This window comes from Trematomus bernacchii, unplaced genomic scaffold, assembly GCF_902827165.1.
Source record: "Trematomus bernacchii unplaced genomic scaffold, fTreBer1.1, whole genome shotgun sequence".
Lineage (NCBI taxonomy): Eukaryota > Metazoa > Chordata > Actinopteri > Perciformes > Nototheniidae > Trematomus > Trematomus bernacchii.
Genome location: NW_022987531.1, coordinates 1,125,195 through 1,150,013, shown reverse-complemented (window position 1 = coordinate 1,150,013; position 24,819 = coordinate 1,125,195). Strand labels below are relative to the sequence as shown.

The window sequence follows — 24,819 nt, the reverse complement described above, 5'->3', positions numbered from 1 at the left end:
TTTGGTGTTTCTGTTTCTGACTTAATAACCCCATTCACGGTATCAGGATGGAGACGAAAACATGGAGTTAGAGCAGGATGATGGCACCAGGGACTCAACAGTAATGCTGGGTTTATATATTCATGTAATATTCACTCTGTCATCAACGCTCTATTTGAACTCCTGACTGGTCTATAAGAGAACAATTGTAAAGGTGGTTCTCAGAGTGTATTCTAATGAGCCTGTGTGTGACAGGAAGTGGAGCTACATCTGAAGGGCTTGTTGAATGACAGAAGACTGACAGTTTGTCTTGTGTGTGCACGCTCTGAAGAAGTGAGTTTCATGACATGTCTTATGATTATCTGGCCTAGTGCTTCAGACTGGCTGTTACATGTTATTTAGCTGACACTTTATCCAAAGCCACTTCGATACACTTCATTACCGTAGAGTATGGAGCAGTTTGGGGTTCATTATCCAGCCGAGGACACATTGACATGTTGACTGCAGGGGCAGGGGATCAGACCACTGACCCTCTGATTGCTAGGCTCCCACTTCCCCCTGAGCCACAGCAGCATGGTAATATGTGTGAAGAAGATGAAGAGTCTACATCTGTTCCTAAAAGCTGAGGAACATTTCTTATCAGGGGTTGCTATTTATAATGTAAGCTTTATCAACCGATATATCAATCATAACAGCAGAGTCCATTTTTAATCATCATTCTTGATCGGGAAACAAATGTCTAACACATTTAGAGGAAACAAATGAGAAATTACAAAGAATGTTATTTTTATGCAACTAAATAAAAAAATATAAAAAATGGGAGAACCAAACAGGGTGGAAGTCAGTTGAGAGAAGATCACAAACCAGCAGCAACTAAATAAAAGTGTGATTCCCAAAGAGGATGACTGGCTTTATCTACTGAGGATCAAAGACCTCGATTTGCTTTTTGAAGATCTCAATGGAGACACAGAGGGAACAGGTGTGTTGGTTGTTTTACAGTATTAAACAAGTTCAAGTTAGAAAGTAGAAGGTTCCAGATTCAGGGAGAAAAGGCTGCTCGCCCTGCACCAGGGTCCTCCAGAAGGACATCTCCAGCGCAAAATACATTTGTTGAAAAATAAAGGTTGAATCATTTTATTTATTTTTATTGTGAGCATTTAAAAAGAAATTTGGGAAACAAGTCTTTATTGGAGTCTTTATTTCCTATATATGCTTCTTAACCCTTAGATGCACGAGTGACTGGACCCTACACTCTTCCATAAGTGGGTCAAAAAGGACCCGTATTAGAATATGTTTTTATGCCATTTTGGTTAAGAAAAATCACTTGTACAATATTTAGTATTATATTTTGGTTCACACTAGAAATATTTTATATTTAATTTTCCACTATTTATAAATTTGACTTTTTTTTACATTTTTGACCCACTTACGGAAGCTTGGGGGTAGAAATACAAAAACTACAATTTCTTAAAATTTGAATGGCATGATATCCAAAACATGTTTTTTGAGGAATAGCTGGAATATGAAATGATAAAAAAATGTAATTACAAAGATACTTCAAGAAAACCACCTCACCGGGTCAAAAAAGACCCACTTATGCATCTAAGGGTTAAGGCACACACTTTGTCAGATTAACACAGTACACCACATGGTTCATAGAAAATATTAATCCCATTTTATATTTTGATAAGTGTTTATTTTGAATCAAAGTTTTATTACATTAAAAAAAGTCCTCTACATTAATTACAGATGAAAGATGTTTGCTAAAGTGTTCTGTCTCTAATAAGGAAACCCTAACCTAAATCATCACTGGTCAGCCAATTGCTTCTAGAAGTCACATTATTGTTAAACAGATGTAAGTTGGTTGTAATATAAATACACCGGTTCAGTGAGGTCTGATCAAGGCTGGACCTGCACCATGGAGACAAAAGGACCCCCCCAACAGCAGGAAACCTGACTCCAGAGCACAGGATGGAAACCAGAACATTCTCCAGTCTAAATCTAACTGTTCATTTAGAAGTTCATTCAGTTACAGTTGGAAGAATGAGCGCAGTATCTTTACTACAATTGAGATATCTGTCTCTTAAAATGTCTGCCTCTAATCCAATTAAATGTATTTTTGGTTCTCAAATCAAAGAAAAATAACATTTGGAAGAGTCATGAGCAGCTTACACACCAAAGGTCCAAGTCCATATTATTGGAAGCAGACATAAAAACCTTGGCATATAACTGAAGCTATCTGCAAGGCAAACAGCATGAGGGTGAAACGGGACAATATTTTTGAAATGTGGTTAAACTGACTCCAAAAACAACACAAACAATCAGGTCTAGAAAACACACTCAACAGAAGCATGGACAGATTTACATGAGCTCTGTGCAGCTGCAGGGTTAGTGTTACATGTGGAGCAGACTGCTGAGTCATCGTCATGGTGGTGAGGGGGGGGGGGCTCTCCGGAGAGTAACCACTGGCAACATGATGGAGCGTCTGTTATTGTCCAGTGTGTTTCAGTGTGGATCCTCCTCTGAGGACTCAGAGGGGGTAAGGCTCTTCCTGGTGATGATGTCACACGTCAAAGGTCAAGATTTATTCTAGCTCTACCAGCAGGTCTCCCTCTCCCACTGTCTCCCCCGCCTTACAGTGCACACTCTTCACCTGGAGGACAGGACACACACGGGTGAACATTAAAACATGAACACTTTAAAAGGCCAATTCAGAATGTTATTATTTTACATGTTTCATTAAAATCTTCTCCACCTGATCATTTATCACTTTGGCAACTATTTGGTGGACCTTATATTCATGAGTAGGGATTCACTGATTTTAGCAACAAGCCTTATAATCTATGAACTAGATTAGTTACGAACAATGATGACTGTTAGTTCTCTGTCACTGTTCATGTTGTTACCTTTGCTCCCCTGGCAGCAGTCAGACTGTTCTGCATCTTCATGGCTTCAATCACACAGATCTCCTGACCCTCTGCAACCTGCACACACGCACACACACACACACACACACACACAGTTTCAGTCAAAAAGAACAATGGCTGAATAGTGTTGGCTGAACAGAGCGGTGCAGTGATGACAGATTGTTGAAGGCCAACCTGGACACTAGAAGTGCAAGGCGTCCCTCGATAAAAAAGAAAATGGGATTTTTCCAAACAATATATTGTATATAAATCTTTAAAAAAAGACTTCCATTACCCTTGTATGGAAGTCAATGTTTTTGTGATTGTGTTATTGGTTGGATGCCTGAAATAGTCATTGACACAAGCTGAAGAGATAGTCTCATTATGTTGTGGAAAAATGTGAACAAGCCCAACATTAGCCTTTAGCTTAGCAGTGGCTCAGTCAGTAGGGGCTTGGACTGTGGGTCTCAGGGTCGCCGACCAGACCTAAAATATGGAGTGTACCTGGAGAGCTCCCAGTTCACCTTCTGGGCCCTGTGATGCCCCTGAGCAAGGCACTGAATCATACAAGTATTTGTAATATGTGTAGATTATCCTGCTGAACAAAATGTGTAAGTAAAACGTGTTTGCCACAAATCTTTTTTATGCAATATTCTAAAAAGCAATGGAAATATCCCTTTGCTCTTTGTCGAGGCAGCCCTTGAGATGCTAACTTCCAGTTGGCCTACTAAAAAGGGAAGAAACTGGGGAAAAACACGTCTTGATGGAGCTGGATTTGTGCACGTTGAAACAGGATAAGGGCAAGTCACAACTGAAGCACTCTTTTGTGTAAAACTTCACTTTATGCTTTAACATCAATATTTCCTTTCATTGGAACTCAGAGGCCTAGACCAAACTAAGAAGGACAGACAGAGGTCACAGAGCATGGCAGTTTGCAGTGTACCCTGGAACATGGATCAGTCAGGTGACCCCGGGTACAAATAAGAACTGTGCACTGTGGCTGCCGGTGTGTAAAGCTCTCATCATGTGTTACCGTGTCTCCAGGCTTGACGGACACAGTCACCACGGTGCCCGGCATGGGGGAGCGCAGGAGGCTGCTGGTGTCCTCTGGAACTTTCTCTGGCATGTAGGAGTTCAACTCTGCAGCCAGCTTAGACAGAACACGGATCTTAAACTGGAGACAGAAATACAGAGGATGAGAAACAGAGCAATGTTTGTTTGTTTGCAGGTCTTGGCAGATACCAGGTAGAATGTATAAGCATCAACAAGAATGGTCCCTGGAGAATCTGTACATAAAGTCTTTACTTTTTTAATGAGATTATATGACTCATTTATGACACATTTATGCAGAGAGCGTGAGCTAAAGTCAACAGCTACTGTTTATGTTTCAATGTTTTACCACCTAACAATTTGATCTGCTCATTGGAGCGTTCATTTGACTGTTCATGGGGCTCAGTATCTTTGATTGAACCACTGCTCCTCTGATTGGACTCCCCTTTACCCCCAGAGCCACAGCCTCAAAGATACTGAAAGCAAAGTACATGCATGTGATGTATGTGCTCATCTCTTCTTAAACCCCTCTGTTTGGAGTTCATACATTCACTGTAAATACAAAATAAAGCATACTATTGATCAGTAGGCTGCTATACAAGTACTTTTACGAATCAGTTAAGAACCAGTATGTGGAACTTAACAATGACAGATGTAATCAACATTATCTTAAAACAACAGTCATGATAGCTGCACAACTCCCACCCATCGTTCTCTTCATCACTGAAGACCCTCCTGCCCTCCATCTGCTCCTCAGAGGCCTCTGGCTGAGGTTAGAATGACGTTTGATCTCTGTGTTTGAGAGTTGTAAGCTAACACTACACTCTGCATTAAAGCCTGCTAAGACAGCAGCCTGTGTGATGAAGTGTTGATACACAATTCAAGTGTGTGTAGACATCTTACCGATGTGCCCTTGTACTGCAGGTCAATCCTTCCTGAAGCATCTCTGGACAGACACTGAAACAGAAGACAACAGATCATCAGCACTGCATCAGACGTATCTAAAGTTTCATCTGTTATAGTTTCTTCAGCCCTCACCACGCTCTGTGTGGTAAATAAGATATGGGGTGTGTGTGTGTGTGTTACCTGTAGCATCCTGTGTGTGCCATTGATGCTGAGTGGCAGCAGGGGGGAGGCCAGGTTCCACTGTCCACTGACTTCCACCTGTTCTCCATCCACCTCCACCTGCAGAGACACAGACAGAGTCACAGACAGAGTCACAGACAGAGTCACAGACAGAGACACAGACAGAGACACAGACAGAGTCACAGACACAGACAGAGACACAGACAGAGTCACAGACAGAGTCACAGACAGAGTCACAGACAGAGACACAGACAGAGACAGAGTCACAGACACAGACAGAGTCACAGACAGAGACACAGACACAGACAGAGACAGAGTCACAGACAGAGACACAGACAGAGACACAGACAGAGACACAGACAGAGACACAGACCGAGTCACAGACAGAGACAGAGTCACAGACAGAGACACAGACAGAGTCACAGACAGAGTCACAGACAGAGACACAGACAGAGTCACAGACAGAGACACAGACAGAGACACAGACAGAGTCACAGACACAGACAGAGTCACAGACAGAGACACAGACAGAGTCACAGACACAGACAGAGACACAGACAGAGACACAGACCGAGTCACAGACAGAGACAGAGTCACAGACAGAGACACAGACAGACAGAGACAGAGACACAGACACAGACAGAGTCACAGACACAGACAGAGTCACAGACAGAGACAGAGTCACAGACACAGACACAGACAGAGACAGAGTCACAGACACAGACAGAGACAAAGACAGAGACAGAGACAGAGTCACAGACAGAGACACAGACAGAGACACAGACACAGACAGAGTCACAGACAGAGACACAGACAGAGTCACAGACACAGACAGAGACACAGACAGAGTCACAGACAGAGACAGAGACACAGACAGAGACAGAGTCACAGACAGAGACACAGACAGAGTCACAGACACAGACAGAGTCACAGACAGAGACACAGACAGAGACACAGACAGAGTCACAGACAGAGACACAGACAGAGTCACAGACACAGACAGAGACACAGACAGAGTCACAGACAGAGACAGAGACACAGACAGAGACAGAGTCACAGACAGAGACAGAGTCACAGACAGAGTCACAGACAGAGACACAGACAGAGACAGTCACAGACACAGACAGAGACAGTCACAGACAGAGACACAGACAGAGACAGAGTCACAGACAGAGTCACAGACAGAGACAGAGTCACAGACACAGGCAGAGTCACAGACAGAGACACAGACAGAGACAGAGTCACAGACAGAGACACAGGCAGAGTCACAGACAGAGACACAGACACAGGCAGAGTCACAGACAGAGACAGAGTCACAGGCAGAGACACAGACAGAGACAGAGTCACAGGCAGAGACAGAGTCACAGACAGAGACAGAGTCACAGACACAGGCAGAGTCACAGACAGAGACACAGACACAGGCAGAGTCACAGACAGAGACAGAGTCACAGGCAGAGACAGAGTCACAGACAGAGACACAGACAGTCACAGACAGAGTCACAGACAGAGACAGAGACACAGACAGAGTTACAGACACAGACAGAGACACAGACAGAGACACAGACAGAGACACAGACAGAGACACAGACAGAGACAGAGACACAGACACAGACAGAGACAGAGTCACATACAGAGTCACAGACAGAGTCACAGACAGAGACAGAGTCACAGACAGACACAGAGTCACAGACAGAGACAGAGTCACAGACAGAGACAGAGTCACAGACAGAGACACAGACAGAGTCACAGACAGAGACACAGACACAGAGTCTACTGAGAGGTGTCCAGATGCACGAACACTGATGAAGACTACAGTAACATGAATCCCTGCTGAATGATCTTCATCTCATCCTCTGGAGCTCAGGTTGACACAGTTGATAACATGATAATGTTTTATATGACAACCCACAAACATGAACTAGCATGCCTGTTTGATGGTGACTTTCTTATCCTCGTGCTTCAGGGACACTCGTTTGTCGTAAACAAAGATATTTCATTTGTTCCTGGATGCTTATTAAATACTCACAGTATAAACATTCCCTGACTTGGTGACCTCCACAGAGTGTTTTCCCTCCTCCAGCTCCACGACCAGGTCCCAGCGGCTCAGCTCCACAGGGGCCGAGGACACCCTGCAACTCAGATGAAGATCCATTTCAATAAAAGATCTCTCCATATTGAAATAGGCTCAGTGACAGTCAGTGTTTTCAGTTTGACTATGTTGATAATGTGGTGAGCCTCTAAAAGAAATATGGACTCTGTGTATCAGACAGTGGTGTAAAGTAACAAAGTACATTTCATTTGGAGATATTTGTAATTTACTTGAGTATGTTTTGCTACTTCGTACTTTTACCCTAGAATTCAGAGCTAAATGGTGTACTTTTACTCCACTACATCTATTCAATACTTCAAGTTACTTTACAGATGTGGATGAATGATGTGAAATATAATCAAGTGTTAAATCAGACTTTAGTTCCACCTGGAGTAAATTCACAAGCTACCCTGCAGTATACAGAGTCATTCAAACTAGCTGCACCTTTACCAGCTTTGAGAACACTTTCATGATCAATCATTATAAAACATATCATATATATTATTCTGAAATGGACCAATCTGCACAATGACTACTTTTACTGTCGCTACTTTCACTATATTTTGATGACAATACTTTTCTACTTTTACTTGAGGAACATTTTGATTGCAGGACTTGTACTTGTAACTTCTCCCACCTCTGGTAGCAGATTAGGCCCTATACTGGACCCCCCCCCCATGGATCTGTGGCCCTCACCTGAGGTCCCCCAGCAGCCTCTGGGAGCGCAGCTGAGCGGTGATGTGCAGCGCTGCAGCAGACGCCAGCAGCTCCCTGCGACTGTCGGCCCCCAGCTGCAGACCCTTAAAGCCTTCTGGGTAGACCTCCGGCAGGAAGTTGGTGGTGATGTCACCAGAGATGAAGCGGGGGTGGGTGATGATCTCCCGCAGGAGGGGGATGTTGTGGGTGACACCTGGAGAGAAAATTACCAAACTTCACTACAGGAAGAAATATATGCACATTTAAAAAGTGTCTTTGTGTCTTGGCTGATCTCTGTGAAGGTGTGTTTGTGTACCTCTGATCACATAGTTGTCCAGAGCGTCCTCCATCTTTGCCAGGGCTTCTGCTCGCGTAGCTCCATATGTAACCAACTGCAACACACACATCCACAACACAGGGAATCATTCCTGCCCAAAGCGTTAAGTCTATACAGCAACTCAACTCTGGCCAGCAGACCGCTCCATAGTGTTCTTGAGTTGCTCTTTGTGTCCCACTCATTTTCTCCTTCTCTGAAACACTATTTCACTCATCTGTATACATTGTTCTCTGGTGGTACCTGGAGGATTTTCAAACTGTAATTATTCTGCTTACTCAAATGTGAACTGTTTATTCTACTCAATGTTTACATTTTGTGAGATTGATGACAATGTACACTGCCTTCAATTTTGTATATTTGTATTGTGTATTCAATAGATACTCAATAGATATATTGTATATCTTTCACTATTGGTATATATTGACTTTAATTAATTAATTAATTATTTTATTTATTTTTGTTTTAATTCATGTGCATATCTAACCTACATGCTGCTGTGACAAAATCATTTCCCAAATTGGGATCTATAACTGATATAATTAATTATATCAGAGGAAATTATTGCAAAATCATAATTTTTTAACGTTGACATTTTGTAAAGTCTTTCTTTCCTAAAAAATAAGAAACAAACCATTTACAAATCCATTTTATATCCAATAATCACACACCTTAGAGATCATGGGATCGTAGTAGATGCTGATGTCACTTCCCTCCTGGATGCCGCTGTCCACACGGACCTGATGGAGCGAGGAGAAGATGTTCAGACTAGTGGGTGGTGTGTGAGAAAAAAACCACAAAGTACAGAATCTGAGGGAGGGTCTGATGCTCCTCTGTTCATCTCTAATGTGTCAGTAGGTTATGGTTGAGTCTTCTTACATTGCTGAGGTTGAGGGGCTCTTGGTATTGAGACAGACGTCCAACGGAGGGGAGACCAAAAGACTTGTAGGGATCCTGAGAGAACAAACAATAGAGAAACAGATGAACCAATGAAAAAACAGCTTAGCAGAATGTTATGTAAACAAAAAATGAACAGAAGAATGAACTTTCTTTAATCCTCCTAACCCCAATTTTAGATAAAAAACATTGTCACATGTTTAAAAAATGTTCCAATATTACGACATATAGTAATTTCTCCTCAGAATCCACCCATACACCAGGATCATAACGTCTCACTCACCTCGGCGTAGACGCGGCTCTCGATGGCCCAGCCGTTGATTGGGATGTCTTCCTGTTTATATTTCAGGTGGTAACCCTTAGCAACCCTGATCATCTGCTCCACCAGGTCCAGGCCAGTGATACACTCTGTGATTGGATGCTCCACCTGGGGTCAAAGGTTAAACAGAGGAGATTGAGGCCTAATGTAATCTCTGTACTGTCTATACAATATATGCCAAAAAAACATATATAAACATATCTGTCCCTATTATTGTACATGAGTCAATTCATTAGTGGTGTGGAAAATATACTGGCTTACAGTATCGTCTCTTTCACAGCAGTTCAATTGAACTGAAGAGCCCTGGTAACAGATGGAGTAACACCATAGACTGTATATATAAAGAGTAACACGCATCGACCTACAATTCCCTCGCCACACACACACACACACACACACACACACACACACACACACACACACACACACACACACACACACACACACACACACACACACACACACACCACACACACACACACACACACACACACACACCACACATCACACACACACACACACACACACACACACACACACACACACACACACACACACACACACACACATACACACACACACACACACACACACACACACACACACACACACACACACACACACACACACACACACACACACACACACACACACACACACACATCACACACACATCACACACACACACACACACACACACACACACACACACACACATACACACACACACACACACACACACACACACACACACACACACACACACACCCCCACCCCCCCCCCTCCATTTTAAATGACCTCATTCACCACTGGAGGGTGTAGTAGAGCTTAGTAGAGCCGTGTTGGTTGATTATATCTATATGCTAGTTCTCTTTTCTTTGTGTTTTTCTTGCTTATGTATTTATTTTCTTATCCCTCACACACATGAAAAAGAGCTTCTAGTTCTTGTTAAAAAAAAAAGGGAGTCACACACAGCCTATCACTGACCTGCAGTCTTGTGTTCATCTCCAGGAAGTAGAAGTTCTTCTTGGAATCCACCAGGAACTCCACGGTGCCGGCGGAGGAGTACTGCACCGCCTTGGCCAGCTTCACCGCCTGCTCCCCCATCGCCCGCCGGGTCTCCGGGTCCAGGAAGGTACTGGAGACAAACAACAATACACACTTACACTCAGTGGGACATATTCTACGGCCTAATGTTCAACAAACCTCCTATCTGTTTGGATACATACTAGAAAACTCCTTGTGCCTTTATTTAACAGATGTGGCAGCATTACAACATGATAGCGGTCTGCCCTTTTGCATTACATTTTGAAGTAATGCACTGTAGGGCTGTGACTCAGATGAGCCTGACATACAAACAGCAGTTCCTCACTGACCTGGGAGCCTCCTCCACCACCTTCTGGTTCCTCCTCTGGATGGAGCATTCCCTCTCATTCAGCCACAGAGCGTTACCGTGTTTATCAGCCAGAACCTAACACAGACAGGAAATAGGAATGTATTCATTTTGTTGTTGTTGTTGTTAGATTTGGATTCACATTTCTGCTGCATTAATTATGTATTTATTTAACCAGGTATCTCCAGAAAGTTCATGAGTTTCTCTGAGAAACAGCCCCGTCTTCGGCATTGTGACAAGCTGATCTGATACACTTTGTTTAGCTTAAGAAACAACACAAAACCTAAGTACCTAAGACCGGTCCTGAGGTAACTGTTCTTAGCAACATGTCCCCACTGGTTTTACCTGTATCTCTATGTGTCTGGGGTTGTCGATGAACTTCTCGATAAGCAGCCGGTCGTCTCCAAAGCTGGACGCTGCCTCCTGAGACGAGAAGCGGAAACCTTCCCTGTGACAGAACACACACAGGGGATGCATCAGAATTACAGGTAGGAAATACAACAGCAGTCTCTCCAGTTGTGCGTAGTAGTAGTAGTTGTAATAATAGTGTAAAGAGGACTTATTGATAACAGCAGTAGGTCAGAAGAGTAGCTGAGGTGTTGGAAGTAGAAAGGTGACTTAAGGAGAGTAAGGTGAGGTAGAACCAAGTCACAAAGAGCAGCAGGAGTCATTATTACATTTGGTAGTAGTGATTGAGCTACAGTTTGCAATGAAAGGTTTTGGCCCTGCGGTTTAACTGTTTAAGTCTTTTAAGTGACACAGACTGAACAGTAGTTGTGGAAGCAGAGTAACTGCCACATTGTTTAAGCAATACCATTTCTGATTTATTAATAAGTAGTTAAGAGCAGAGCAATTTCTTCACATAATGTCTAAGGATTGTGGTGTAACTAATCAATTTCTCTGGAAGGTAATGACAGTTTGGCAATTTTCTTTTCTTCTGCCTATGGACTTTCCTCCTACGCAGCATCTATGCATGTCTACAGGAAGTTGAGAGTTTGCATCAGCTTTCAGTGTTGAGCATTGATGAAGTGATTAAAAAAAGACATTGTTGTTTAAAAGGCGTGACAGAAACACAGGAATACAACACCTTGTCTCGTTATCATTCCAGGCAATCCTCATCCCTTTCCCTCCTCCTCCTGCCGATGCTTTGATCATCACCGGGTAGCCTAGCAACAAGAAAAAGATAAATCAACATCACAAAAAAAGATGCATATGAACGAGTGAAAAAACGTGTTGGTTGCTTTAACCACACACACACACGATAAACAAACATCTTCCACGTCTTGCAGCCATCTCAAATATATCCAACACTGCTATATCCAAAAGTGGCAGACAGCTGCCGTCCATGCAAACAGAGTTCTGTAAAGTAGAGATACAGATACAGTCTGACAGCTTTAAGGGACATTTATGCAATGGCAGTTCGGGGCTTCATTATCTCCTGTTCTTAATTTGTGATCAGGATTGTCAGGCTGCAGTCCACCAAATCTCTCACAATGTTAGCGTGCCAAATGATGAAAACTTACCAATTTGCTGGGAGATGGTCACGGCTTCCTCAGCAGTCTGACACAGAGAGAGAGAGAGAGGGTTATTATTATTACGGATGATAAACTATGGATATGTCATCAATGCTTTGAACTGTCACCAGACTGTCATGATTGTTTCATGATTTAAGCAGCTTCTTGCTTAAACTGTGTTGTGTAGTGTGGTTTGATTAGATCTCTCAGGTTGTTTGTGAGTACTGAAATGTCTGTCTGTCTGTCTGTCTGTGTGTGTGTGTGTGTGTGTGTGTGTGTGTGTGTGTGTGTGTGTGTTTCCAAGTTTTGATATCTCTACAACCCTTGGGCAAATATATTTCACACTTGCTTTGTCTGCATCAGAGTGCGGTGCGGCACATGATGGCACAAGTAAACAACATTTTACTAATGTCCACTGTCTGTAAACAATAATCCTGATTTTTTAAATCTTGTAAATGTTATCACATTGTAAATGTAAAGGGAGGAAGGAGCTTGGATCTCCTGCACTTGCTGCACATACCTTGACGACTCCATCATATCCTGGGATGGTGTTGACCTCAGCAGCCTTAGCGATCAGCTTGCTCTCAATTTTATCCCCCATTGCCATGATAGCATGGGTGTCTGGACCAATGAATGCCACGTTCTCTGCTGCCTAGCAACAAAAATAATAACACCATGAAAGTTGGCGGATCAGACTACCGAAGTAGTAAGTAGATAAGTAACTACCGAACTGATCACTACTACATTTGAGTCTGGTGATTCAAAGCCACAGTTCAACATTTGAATAAATACCTTTATTAAAGCAAGATAAAACGCTCAGTATAAATCTGATGCACGTGTGCCGTCTGACTGAGGAAGGATTCTTTCAAACATCAATTCATAAACCTTTATTTTGGATTCAATACAAATCAGAGTGCTATTGCACGCTGATTGGAGGTGTAGTTTCATAAACACTAACAATCATTTGAATTACTTGTGCTTTTTCTCAAAAATGTTTTATTATTCCTAAATAGCAATTATTACTGTTAAGAATCAAATAAACCATAAATAGTTCAAAGACCGTTTGAATAAATCAGAGTTAAAGCTGTTTGTCTTTCATTCTTTTTGAACTTGTTGTAGTAAAGGATGTGTTAAAGGAAATAAGTCATTACTCACCAGTCGCTTTGCAAACTCTTTGTTTTCAGACAGAAACCCGTAGCCAGGATGAACCTTTACAGAGGGAAACATTTGAAACACAAATCTATAACTGTGAGCATACTGTATAAAGCCAAGGATGTTTTCAATCAATCATCTCAGCAGATTGATGATGCAACAATATGATCTGTTTATTTTGTCTATGAGCATGTTCATCGAGTACAGAACACTTATTGCATGTCTCCTATGGCTGTCATATAGTGTCATATTAAGCGTGATTGAAAAGCTTACAGCTTGTGCTCCAGTCGCTCTGACGGCCTCCATGATGGCGTCCATGTTGAGGTAGCTCTTGTTGGTGGGGGCGGGGCCAACACACACCGCTTCATCAGCCATCTTTACATGAACCTAGATACAACATGCACAGGGAAGAAGAAGACAGTTGTTTGTTTGCATCAGGACATGCAACAGTTTTCAGTAAGACGAATTCATAGGAAATACAATATGAACATTTCCTCATATTCCACCCTGATTCCTAAGTGGATGAACAGAGGGGGACTCACAGCACTGGAGTCCACGTCGCTGTGGACAGCTACAGTATGGATGCCCATCTTGCGACATGTCTTGATCACCTGATGAGAAAACATACAACATTAACGCTCATGCTTCACTCTATAGTCAATGTGATAGCATACAATGCTGGCGATTATATGTATAGGTACTGGCTGCAATGTGTTAACATGGAAATAAACTATTAACAAAGTTCGTGGTCAAAAATATTCCCTTTACGATCAGCAGCCAAACCATTTCAACGGTGAAATTCTGCATATCTTAATAACACACCAAGGTATTTCTTTATTGTGATATACATTTTATATATTGTAGTGCAATGTGCACAATATGTGACAATTATTTTACTTTTTGGACATTTTCATTTACTTTGATGTTTATAAAATGATCTTGATTTAATTGCATATTTGTATTGCAAGTTCTTACCTTCCATTTTGATGTTTAAATAAATATGTTCCTCTATTATTTTGGAGTGGTGCCAGGTCAGGCTTTAGTAAGACTTTGTTATGTTAATGTACAGTAACTCTCTGTGTTTCTTACCCTGCAAGCAATCTCTCCTCTGTTGGCAATGAGGATCTTATCGAAGGTCTGAGGAAGGAAACAGATTAGGACTTTCTTCACTTTCTTTACCTGTCATTTAGTTTCAGACATATATGTCAAACACAACACATCTTGCCTCTCAATATCAAATGTGGACAGTTTCTTCAGTGTTAATAGCTGCTGATGAGAGAACAGATGTTTACCTTCTCACTGGGACTGGAGACGGTGGAGTAGTGAGCGTAGCAGTGTCCTGCACAGCATCTGGACTGGAATGAGGAATACTACAAAACACAAAGATACACCATATTCAGCGACTATATTACACATTTTCATTATTATATACAATTAGGTTTACTATTAATATAAGTATATGTGTAAGGGTGTGGATGATTTAATCAGAACCATTCCTGATTCTGCTTATCACCTTCTATTTGAATATGTTTGACAAATGTAAAGATGTTGAGAGAAAAACGACCTTTATGCTCAGATGATTTAGGCTGGTTAATGGTATAATGGGAGTTTCCCTTCTTGTTCAATGAAGCGCAGGGCGATATTCCCAAAATATGCAGATACACTCTTTACAACATCAGGAGGATACGTCCGCACCTGACCCAGAAAGCGACGCAACTTCTGGCCCAGGCTCTAATCATCTCACGCCTAGACTACTGCAACTCCCTCCAGGCTGGTCTACCTGCATGTGCCATCCGACCTCTGCAGCTCATCCAGAATGCAGCGGCTCGTCTGGTCTTCAACCTTCCAACATTTTCCCACACCACACCGCTCCTCCGCTCGCTTCACTGGCTTCCAGTAACTGCTAGAATCCACTTCAAGACACTGGTACTAGCGTACCATGCTGTGAATGGATCTGGCCCTTCCTACATCCAGGACATGGTTAAACCATACACCCCAGCACGTGCACTCCGCTCTGCATCAGCCAAACGGCTCGCTGCACCAGCACTGCAAGGGGGACCCAAGTTCCCATCAGCAAAAACATGTGGGTTTGCTATCCTGGCTCCAAAATGGTGGAATGAGCTCCCCATTGACATCAGGACAGCAGATAGCTCACACATCTTCCGGCACAGACTGAAAACTCATCTCTTTCGACTCCACTTCGAGCAATACAATTACTATCAAAGCACTTATATACTAACAAAGCACTTATATACTAACAAAGGACTGGCTTATCTAAAGCTAGTTGAGTAGCACTTGAAATGTTTTGGCTCTATGAAACCTGATGTACTTATATGATTCTGTCGCTTTGGATAAAAGCATCAGCTAAATGCAATGTAATGTAATATAATATCATATATATGTATAAAAAGATCATTTCAAAACTTGATTTGTATGCATATTTATTTATGTATTAATTATATTCCTCGTGTGTGAATGTTTGACAAATAAAAAGTTCTGAATTAAGTTTTTCTCATTTTAAAGTTTTAAGTGACAAAGAATCTTTTTTTTTTAAATAAATAAATATAGACTAAGCCCCAACGTGATAGAAAGGAGATAGACAAATATATATGATAAACATTTGATATTGTTATGAAATTATATATAGTCATATTGCCCAGCTCTAGATAAAGGTTAAAAAAAGAATGTGAACAATACATGAGTTGGACAGTCTAGAGATCCTTTGTCTGATCCCATTCTGGATTGGAACTGAAGACTTATCATTCATTATGGTGCATGTTGCTTAAAGGAATAAATCATCAATTTAAACGCTACAATCTACTCCTACTCAACATGAAAATGTTTTGAAGCGTTCTTGCTACTTGGAGTTAGTATGAAGAAGAAGAAGCCAACGTTGATGCAAAAGCTACAGTTTTACAGCGCCACTTAATGAGTAATGCACAAGTACTGGTTGTTGAGTGGAAAACACACTGTGCACACACAACACTTGTTAAAAAGTACAGCTTGTATCCAAACTAAAGCACAGTGGTTTGTAGAGAATATAGAGATACAGTCAAAATGCCTTTATATTTTTGGATTGCATACATGGGAACGATTAACTTTAACATGCAAAAACCCTCTGACTTATGACTACCTCAGCATGCAGGTCAGTGTTAGAATGAATAATTCATGCTATGTCTGAGTTGAAGACAGTTTGTTTTGCTTTTTCAGAAAATCTGTTGAGGGGCCAAACAGTCATTTTACTTGAGGGCCCCCTACTGGGCTGACCCGGTCAAGCATGAGACCTTTTAAAAGGAGGCAGTCAAATAAAAACACTTTGCAGCAACAGTCTGGACTCTTGTAAGCGATGCAGCGAGGTAAAACACAATGCATTTACAAAGGTTTACACAGGGCAGTATAATGTGTTTATGTTCAGCTGCATCGGATCAGACGTAACGCCAGCGTGACGCGCAGCCTCTGTCTGAGTCAAAGTCACACCGGCTTTACGTTACTCTCTTTTTGACTCAAGAAACGCAGGACACCATTATGTACCTGTCAAGCTTTGATAACAAACTTTTTTCTAATGTTAGCAATGTGGCGTTATCTCTCAAGAACCTTCAGGACTGTGCTAGCTTCACCTGTCATTAGCATTCTAAGAACTCTGCTAACAGCTGCCGCCTCGCTCGCGTGCTGACAGCAAACACACGGCTCTCTGTGTGTCCACCGAGCTCGCGCTCTGCACACTCCTGTAAGCTGCTCACCTTTACCGCGAACAGCAGTCTGTTCAGTGATGGAGAGAGCCTGTGCGCCGCCATGTTGCCAAACTGTGACCCACAGACTGACGTGATGACGTAATAGTTTTGAAGAGACATGAGTGGTGGAGAGAGAGGCGTCAACACCGTTAACATTTTTTTCAACTTAACTTTATTGAAAAGTATAGCAACTAACTAGTCCTAGGCCCTTTCTCATTTCTCTAATTCCCCTCCTCGACTCCTATCCTCGTGTCTTAGTCCCGCCCACAGGAGATGCGAACGGAGGAGTCGAGGAGGGGAACCGAGGAGAGAGGAGGGGAAGCAGCAGGCGGTTAGAGAAATTAGAAATCTTCTCCTCTGAGCGGTAATTTTTAAAGAGACGTCCGTTAATGATGACAGGAGGCACAGCACTCTGTCTGATGGACAGAACTGGTTTCATGATGACTTATATATTTACTTTTAATTAATTCACAGTGCGGTATAATGAGACAATAACAGGCTACAGATGCGGACATATACACACACACACACATATTTATATATTTATATAAATAGGCCTAGCCTACATACAATTTCAGATTCAAACAAGTACTGTATGAGAGCACTCTCATAATAACGTAACACTCAGAGACTGGATATATCCCCCCCACCCCCCCTCTCTGTTCGCTACAATGAGGAAAATAAATTACGGGCCAAAAGTTTTATTTACAAGTATTAAAAGTAAGCATAGGACACCAAACCAACTGAGACCTGTCTGTCTGCCCAGGGCCGGTCCTAGACATTTTGGTGCCCTAGGCGAGATTATGATATGGTTTTTTGTAACTTACAATGACCCCTGATAGATCTCGTGAGAATGTGTATAAATATATATAGATACATTTTAATAACAAAACAATGGGGTTGCTAAGCCGTTGCTAGGCCAATTGTTGGAGTTATAGCAACTCCAAGCTACCCCCTGGCGCCGCCCCTGGCCTCAATCCAACAACAATCCGCGGTACCGATGTGCGCCCTCTCTCTCTCTCTCTTGCTCGCTCGGAGGCTCGCTCGCACTTTGGCTGTGAGCTGCGGGCGCCTGATAAGTCAACATTAGTGCCCCCCTAATACTGACTTTGGATCCCCCTGTGGCCCCCCTGAAAATGAAAAAAAGTTTATGATTAAACGATTTCTTGGCTGACGGAATAGACGTAACTAACGCTATTTGTCATTCTAGTCGGACCCATTAGAGCAGGGGTCTCCAACACGTAGATCGCGAGCTACCGGTAGCTCGCAAGCCCTCAATAAGTAGCTCGCCAAGCAAATCCAAAATGTAAAAAAATTTAATTAAAAAAAGGGAATGTAATTAAAAGAATCTACCCTATGCATAAACGAAACCTCAATCATAGCGAACTCTATCTACTTACTACAACTCTATATCTATCACCCCTGAATTGAATTTTGATACATGATAGTAATTACTTGTCTTTCAAATTTGAAGGAGGGTGAGCAAGCATCTTGAGGAACATTCATCATTAACTCCTCCAACAAATATAGTTTATTCAATAATAAATGAATATGTGAATCATAACAGTGATTGACAGCTGATAGGAATAATATGATTGTTAATAGTATCATATTCATTCAGAAAAACATCGATGAGACAGTTAATTAATGTACTTATTGCAGCAGTCTGCATAGATTTGGTACCCCTGCTGGTCTAAGAGTGAAACAAACTCATTCAGTTATTGTTCAGTTAAAATTCATTAAATTATGTCTGCCACCTTATATATTTATATGTAAGGCTTTACTGATGTGCCACAATAATGTCACCTATGTTATTGAGTTAAAAATAAAGAAATATGACTACTACTCTTACTGTTTAACATTTTGGGTTACTTCATGTTAAGGCTAATAAAAATGACAAGGCTAAGGCTGTAATGCTAACTAACGTGCTTGCTACTAGCTAGGTAGCTAACTTGATCCAGCCACTCCTGGTCCTTTCATCAGACGGGAAGCGAAAGAACGAGCAAGACCCATTGCTGGTATGATTACAACCTGGTACTAAGCACACAGGCATCTTGTTAAAGTTATCTTATCTTAGCTATCTCTTATATTTAGTGGAGGAGAACAATTATGACATCAGTTATGACATCACTTACGCGACTCTGGGATTTGTAGTCTTTCTAGTTGCGTAATTTTCATAGTCTTATATTTCAACAGTTTTACGACAAACTGTGACTTTTTTGACATGGAAATTATTTTTTTAAGATTGACAAACATCATATGTGTAATTCATGGCACAATTAAAACGGGGTCGAAAGATACGTTTTCTCTCCCCATTGACTTCAATACATAATTTTTCCGAAATAAGGTCCCATGGGTCGGAAGTAGATGGGCGGGACTTCACCTCTCTATGCCAAAGACCGGCCCTGTGTCCGCCGCATCTACGCATGCACCTACACACTGTACAACACGCACCTACAGCTCCTAAAGCATATAATATCAGGATACAGCCGTTGTGTATTTTATTATGTGAAGCACTAAATGGTTTTAGAAAAATATCGACTCTTTGTTTGTAGATATCTACTAAACTAAAGCATACAAATAAAGAGAGTAATGTAGGCCTGTTATACTGAGTGATATATATTATACACACTGCTCTGCTTTCTGCACGGACCTCACAGCTGTTCTCACTGTAAACATTGCGTCGCGACGAAAGCAGTTAATAAAATAATATCCAGGGGATGCATGCAGAGCTGTCATTGGCTGAGATAAGTCCGGCCGTGCGTCACGACTCTTTTAAACATCTCTGTTGCCGGAGATACATCCACGGAAATCCGCGGACTGGCGTGGAGGACCCATCAGTGTATCCTCGATTATAGCTCCTCCAGAGAGCCTCCTCGATGCTCGATCCTCGGTCCTCGAAGTGCATTTAGAGAAATGAGATGTCCTTCAACATGGCGCGCTGAAATCCATTTCCGGGTCACTACCGGAGGACCGAGGATTCGAGGAGTCGAGGAGGGGAAATTAGTGAAATGAGAAAGGGCCCTAGTATCATAGACGTAATTACAAAAATAATTAAAGCTGCAAGCAGCGTTGAGCGGGTCTTCGACGCTCCGCAGGCTGTTGTCCGCACGTCGAGGTGTGTGTCTAGGTGTCTCGAGGACTCGCCCGTTGGCAAACGTGGGAAGTTTCAGGCCGATCGGACAACGTACATGGGATTTACAGCAGTATCATAAACATTGTGTTTGATGGCGAGTGATCTGTCGCCATGGCAACGGCATTTGATGACACCCCATAATACGCCTAGATGTGTTGAGGGCTGCATCGTTATCAAACCTGTGAAGTTCTGGGCCGTTTGGAGCATGTTAACTGGAGTTATGAGAAAACCGTGTTTCACGGCGACCATTTTGTTACCATGGCAATGGCATTTGACGAAATCTCAAAACTGACACATATATGTCTTTAGGGCTGTACCGTTAGCACACATGTAAAGTCTGAACACTTTTTTACCATTTACACAGGAGTTATAGCAATATCGTGCTTAATGGCGAGGGATGCGTTGCCATGGCAACAGCTTTAGAGGAAAACTCACTATTGTCATATTGAGGTGTTGAGGGCCGGACTAGTAGCCATCATCTGAAGTCTGGTGCAGTTTGGATCATTTTCCATTGACTTAAGACAACATTGTGTTTTTTGGCGAGGGATGCGTTGCCATGGAAACGGCATATGATGACATCCCATAATTGGCGTAGAGCTGTTGAGGGCCGGAGCATTAGCCATCATCTGATGTCTGGTGCCGTTTGGACGTTTTTCCAGTGAGTTAGGACAACACAGTGTTTCATGGCGAGGGATCTGTCGCCATGGCTACGGCATATGATGACATCCCATAATTAGTGTAGAGCTGTTGAGGGCCGGACCATTAGCCATCATATGAAGTCTGGTGCAGTTTGGATCATTTTCCATTGACTTAAGGCAACATTGTGTTTTATGGCGAGGGATGCGTTGCCATGGAAACGGCATACGGTGAGATCTCAGATTTCACGTAGAGCTGTTGAGGGCCGGACCATTAGCCATCATCTGAAGTGTGGTGCAGTTTGGACCATTTTCCATTGACTTAAGACAACATTGTGTTTTATGGCGAGGGATGCGTTGCCATGGAAACGGCATACGGTGAGATCTCAGATTTCACGTAGAGCTGTTGAGGCATGGACCGGTGATATAAAAGTGAAGATTGGGGGACGATGGGACCGTGTTCATTGGAGTTACAGCGACACCGTGTTTTATGGCGAGGGATGCGTTGCCATGGTAACGCCATATTAAGTAACATCAAATTTGACGTAGAGCTGTTCAGGGCCGCAGTGTTAACCATCATGTGAAGTTTGGTGGCGTTCTGAGTATGTCAGTTGGTGTTATGACATCATCGTGTTCCATGGCGAGGGATCGCCTAGCATCAAGCGAACGCGAACTTTGGCGCCAAATCACGGCTACGCCGTGCGAAAGAAAAAAACTTCTGTGATAACTTTGAATTGCCCATGTCTCGAGACGCTACCCGACGAATTTCGAGTCGTACGGATAAAGTCCCTGGGAGAAGATAGATTTCGTGCAGAGGACGAAAAACGCGATAAATCGCGTTTTTCCGACGCCAAAATTCAAAATGTCCGACTTCCTGTACGTTATTTTATACCCCTCCAAGAGGCTTTTTTGTTTGTCTCCGCACCCTAGATATGCGTCGCGAGTTTCATTCGTTTACGTGAAAGTTAAAGTGGGGGGAGTTTACGTTAAAAACGGAAGTGGGCGTGGCCTACGCAATTTTTTACGCAAGGTTCCGGAACCAATTACATATCGCAAGTTGCACCACTTCTGACGCGCGTGCAAAATTTGGTGAGTTTTCACATATGTTGCGGGGGTCAAAGGTTTATCGGTCGCTGCGCGACCGATTTCAATAGGGTCTTCGCCGACCTAGGTCTCAGACCCTAATAATAAATGAGCTACCTTGAAATTAGTCTGGAAGAAGACGTGCCAGTCATAATCCCAAAGTGTTTCTTTAATCATAGGGTTATTTAATTTTCCGTGAAGAAACAAGATTCCTTACATTTAAAGGACACCTATCATGCTATATTTAAATGATATATTGTAGGGCCATACCGATATAAGGTATATTTATACGTTTCTGTTTTCAAAATACCAAACAGATCATGCATTTTAGCCATGCCTCATTTCGCTCTATTTGCTGTTCTCCAGCCCTGTTTTTGCAGGGGGCTGATTCTGTGAGCTGCAGCTGACCACGCCCCCCTGCAGGAGAGGGGAGCGTGCTCTGATCAAGTCAGAAGAGGGGGAGAAAAATAGATCTCCATCCTCCGTGTTTTATTATATTATTATATAGAGTCATTATTCATTTGTTTTAAAGCTCAATAAATAACAAAGAAGACCTTTGACCGGCACTTTTCTAATTTTGTCCGGAAGATTTAAACTTTAACGGACATCTTGACCGGCGAAAGAAAACCTAACTGAAACTCTGCCGCACGGTCCCCTCGTTCCTTGGAAGAGGCGGAGAGGTGGGTGTTTGTCATCTGCTGGTGGACTAACCGGAGAGAATTACAGTGCTTGCCTCGACGGGGAGGGATTGCATTGAATTACAGCAGCAGGAGCAAACGCTTGCCTCGGGGAGGGAGAAAAAAAGCCACAGCGGAGAATAAACAGAAGGGCAACCATGGCAACCATTGCAACCATGGCAACCATGGCAACCATGGCAACCATGCACGGGAAGTCTTCTTCGCTGCTTTTGTGGCAGACTACAGCGCCACTTACAGGTCTGGCATATGTACTACAGCGTCTCCAGCGCTTTCGAGCGGCAATGGCCGGCCGTGGCCCAACCCCACATTCCCCTGATAGGTGGAGAGTTGGCCCAATAGCCGTAGCGCCACCGTCCTGACGTCAGTAACGTGTTCAAATCTGGATCAGTTTTTATCAGATCCGTTGCAGCCCCGTTTTTAGAGATTTGGGTATGGAGGAAAATAGAGAGGGTTGTGTTTTCTGACACTTGGTGAGTTCCCTGGAACACCGGGGACACATATTCATGTATAAAAGACGTACAAAAGTGCATTTTGCATGATAGGTCCCCTTTAATGAGGGGCACTGTTAGAAGGATTTGGTAACTCATAATGTTAGTATAATAACAATGGACTTTAGAGACTTAAAGCGTGTTTAATGGGAATAAAAACTAATTATGATTATAAATGATTTTATGGGTTTATTTTGTTTGCACCCATGTCCATATTATAAGAAAGACTCACATTCCCATGTGACCTACACTGCAACAGCTTTTGGTAGAGTATTGTTCCTTCTGTCTATTCTGGCAGTGAAAGTATTTCTTCTTAATGCATTTCCACTATGGAACAAAGTCCACATTCTTTGTTTGGTTGAGAAAATGCATTTGATTTCGTCCAACTGAGCAAATCAAGAGGACATTTAGCTAGTTTTAGGGCCAATTCTCTTTGCCACACAATTGTTCCTTGCCAAGATGCAGTGGAGTGGTCATTCCAGAATTGGAGGACATTTCATGTCCCCCATATAAAAAATCAAATAATCCATGCCCAAAAAGCTAAAACATGCACTTGTTGTGTTAAATATACTTGTATTGAGACAAGATGTATATAAAGTTGTAGAAAAAGTGGTTTCAAAATATTATTTCAAATATCAAATAGCTCTCGAACATCCTCTAAAATGGCATTTTTCTCTTGTCCCCGCTTCTTGGTGACCAACTTTCATGTCAAATATAACATTTAAAATAGGGTTTTTATTTACTTTCTTTGGTATTATTCTTTTGATATATTTCTGTTGTATTGGTCAAATCAATTTGTTAAATCATAAATATATTTTAAATAACAGTAATTTTACAATGAAAGTGTGTCCCACAACATGCGCGCAACCCTGTTACTGAAACCTTTTTAGCTTGGCAGAGGAAGTGAAAAAACTGTTTGTCACATGACACAGTGGAAAGGACATCAGCAAGCCATGTGCTACTACCATGGGTAGACCAAAAGTAAGTCCTCTCTTTTATTTTTTATATTTCCAATCTTGTCACTCTTGAAGGAGTGTGGCACTCATACAAACGCAACCCTGTTACTCAAATCCTGCTCAATATCTTTCTTTAGTTACATATCTAAGTGTGTCCATTCCTTGACAATAGCATTACATTGTGCAGTTAGCATTAATTCCTGAGATAAAAGCTACAATTAGCATTGATTTGCAACCCTGTTACTTGCAACCCTGTTACTATAAGTCTAATATATAATAATAACAGGGTTGATTCTTCATTGGAAAATATATATAAAATATTATCAAACAACATTTCTGTGGTCCTGAGTATTTATTTGTCTCATTTATGTCATGATCTACAATCAAAAGTACTGTAGCCATTCAACGCTGTTACTTTACGCAACCCAGTTACTCTAATTTCAACCCTGTTACTATCATTTTCTATTAAAATAATTAAATTAAACCAGTTTTATCCAAAAACTACATGAGTATTTAATGTAAATGTGACTTTCTTTACTTGATAGTAAACAATTGTATTGAAGAATATTTTTGAAAATAAGTGCCATTGCAAAAAGCATGGCACACAACAAATAAAACATCTAATAAAAAGTGTATTTGATGCCTTAGCTGGGCAAATCACTTTTTTTGATGGTTTA

At 42.0% G+C, this 24,819-nt stretch overlaps 1 protein-coding gene across 1 annotated transcript; it reads right to left on the bottom strand.

Moving 5' to 3' along the window:
- Nucleotides 1–1,658: 1,658 nt before the first annotated feature.
- pcca (propionyl-CoA carboxylase subunit alpha) lies at nt 1,659–17,246 on the bottom strand. The gene is made up of 23 exons (XM_034121683.1): nt 17,156–17,246; nt 14,708–14,785; nt 14,505–14,552; nt 13,958–14,026; nt 13,689–13,802; nt 13,419–13,472; nt 12,784–12,915; nt 12,273–12,309; nt 11,837–11,915; nt 11,095–11,197; nt 10,733–10,827; nt 10,344–10,494; nt 9,321–9,464; nt 9,020–9,094; nt 8,812–8,880; nt 8,123–8,198; nt 7,807–8,020; nt 7,048–7,150; nt 5,022–5,120; nt 4,839–4,892; nt 3,919–4,059; nt 2,886–2,963; nt 1,659–2,632 (listed from the first exon to the last, which is right to left on the bottom strand). The coding sequence occupies exons 1-23, from the start codon at nt 17,207–17,209 to the stop codon at nt 2,564–2,566; spliced, it is 2,136 nt and encodes a 711-aa protein (XP_033977574.1). The 5' UTR covers nt 17,210–17,246; the 3' UTR covers nt 1,659–2,563.
- Between the last annotated feature and the right edge of the window lie 7,573 nt (nt 17,247–24,819).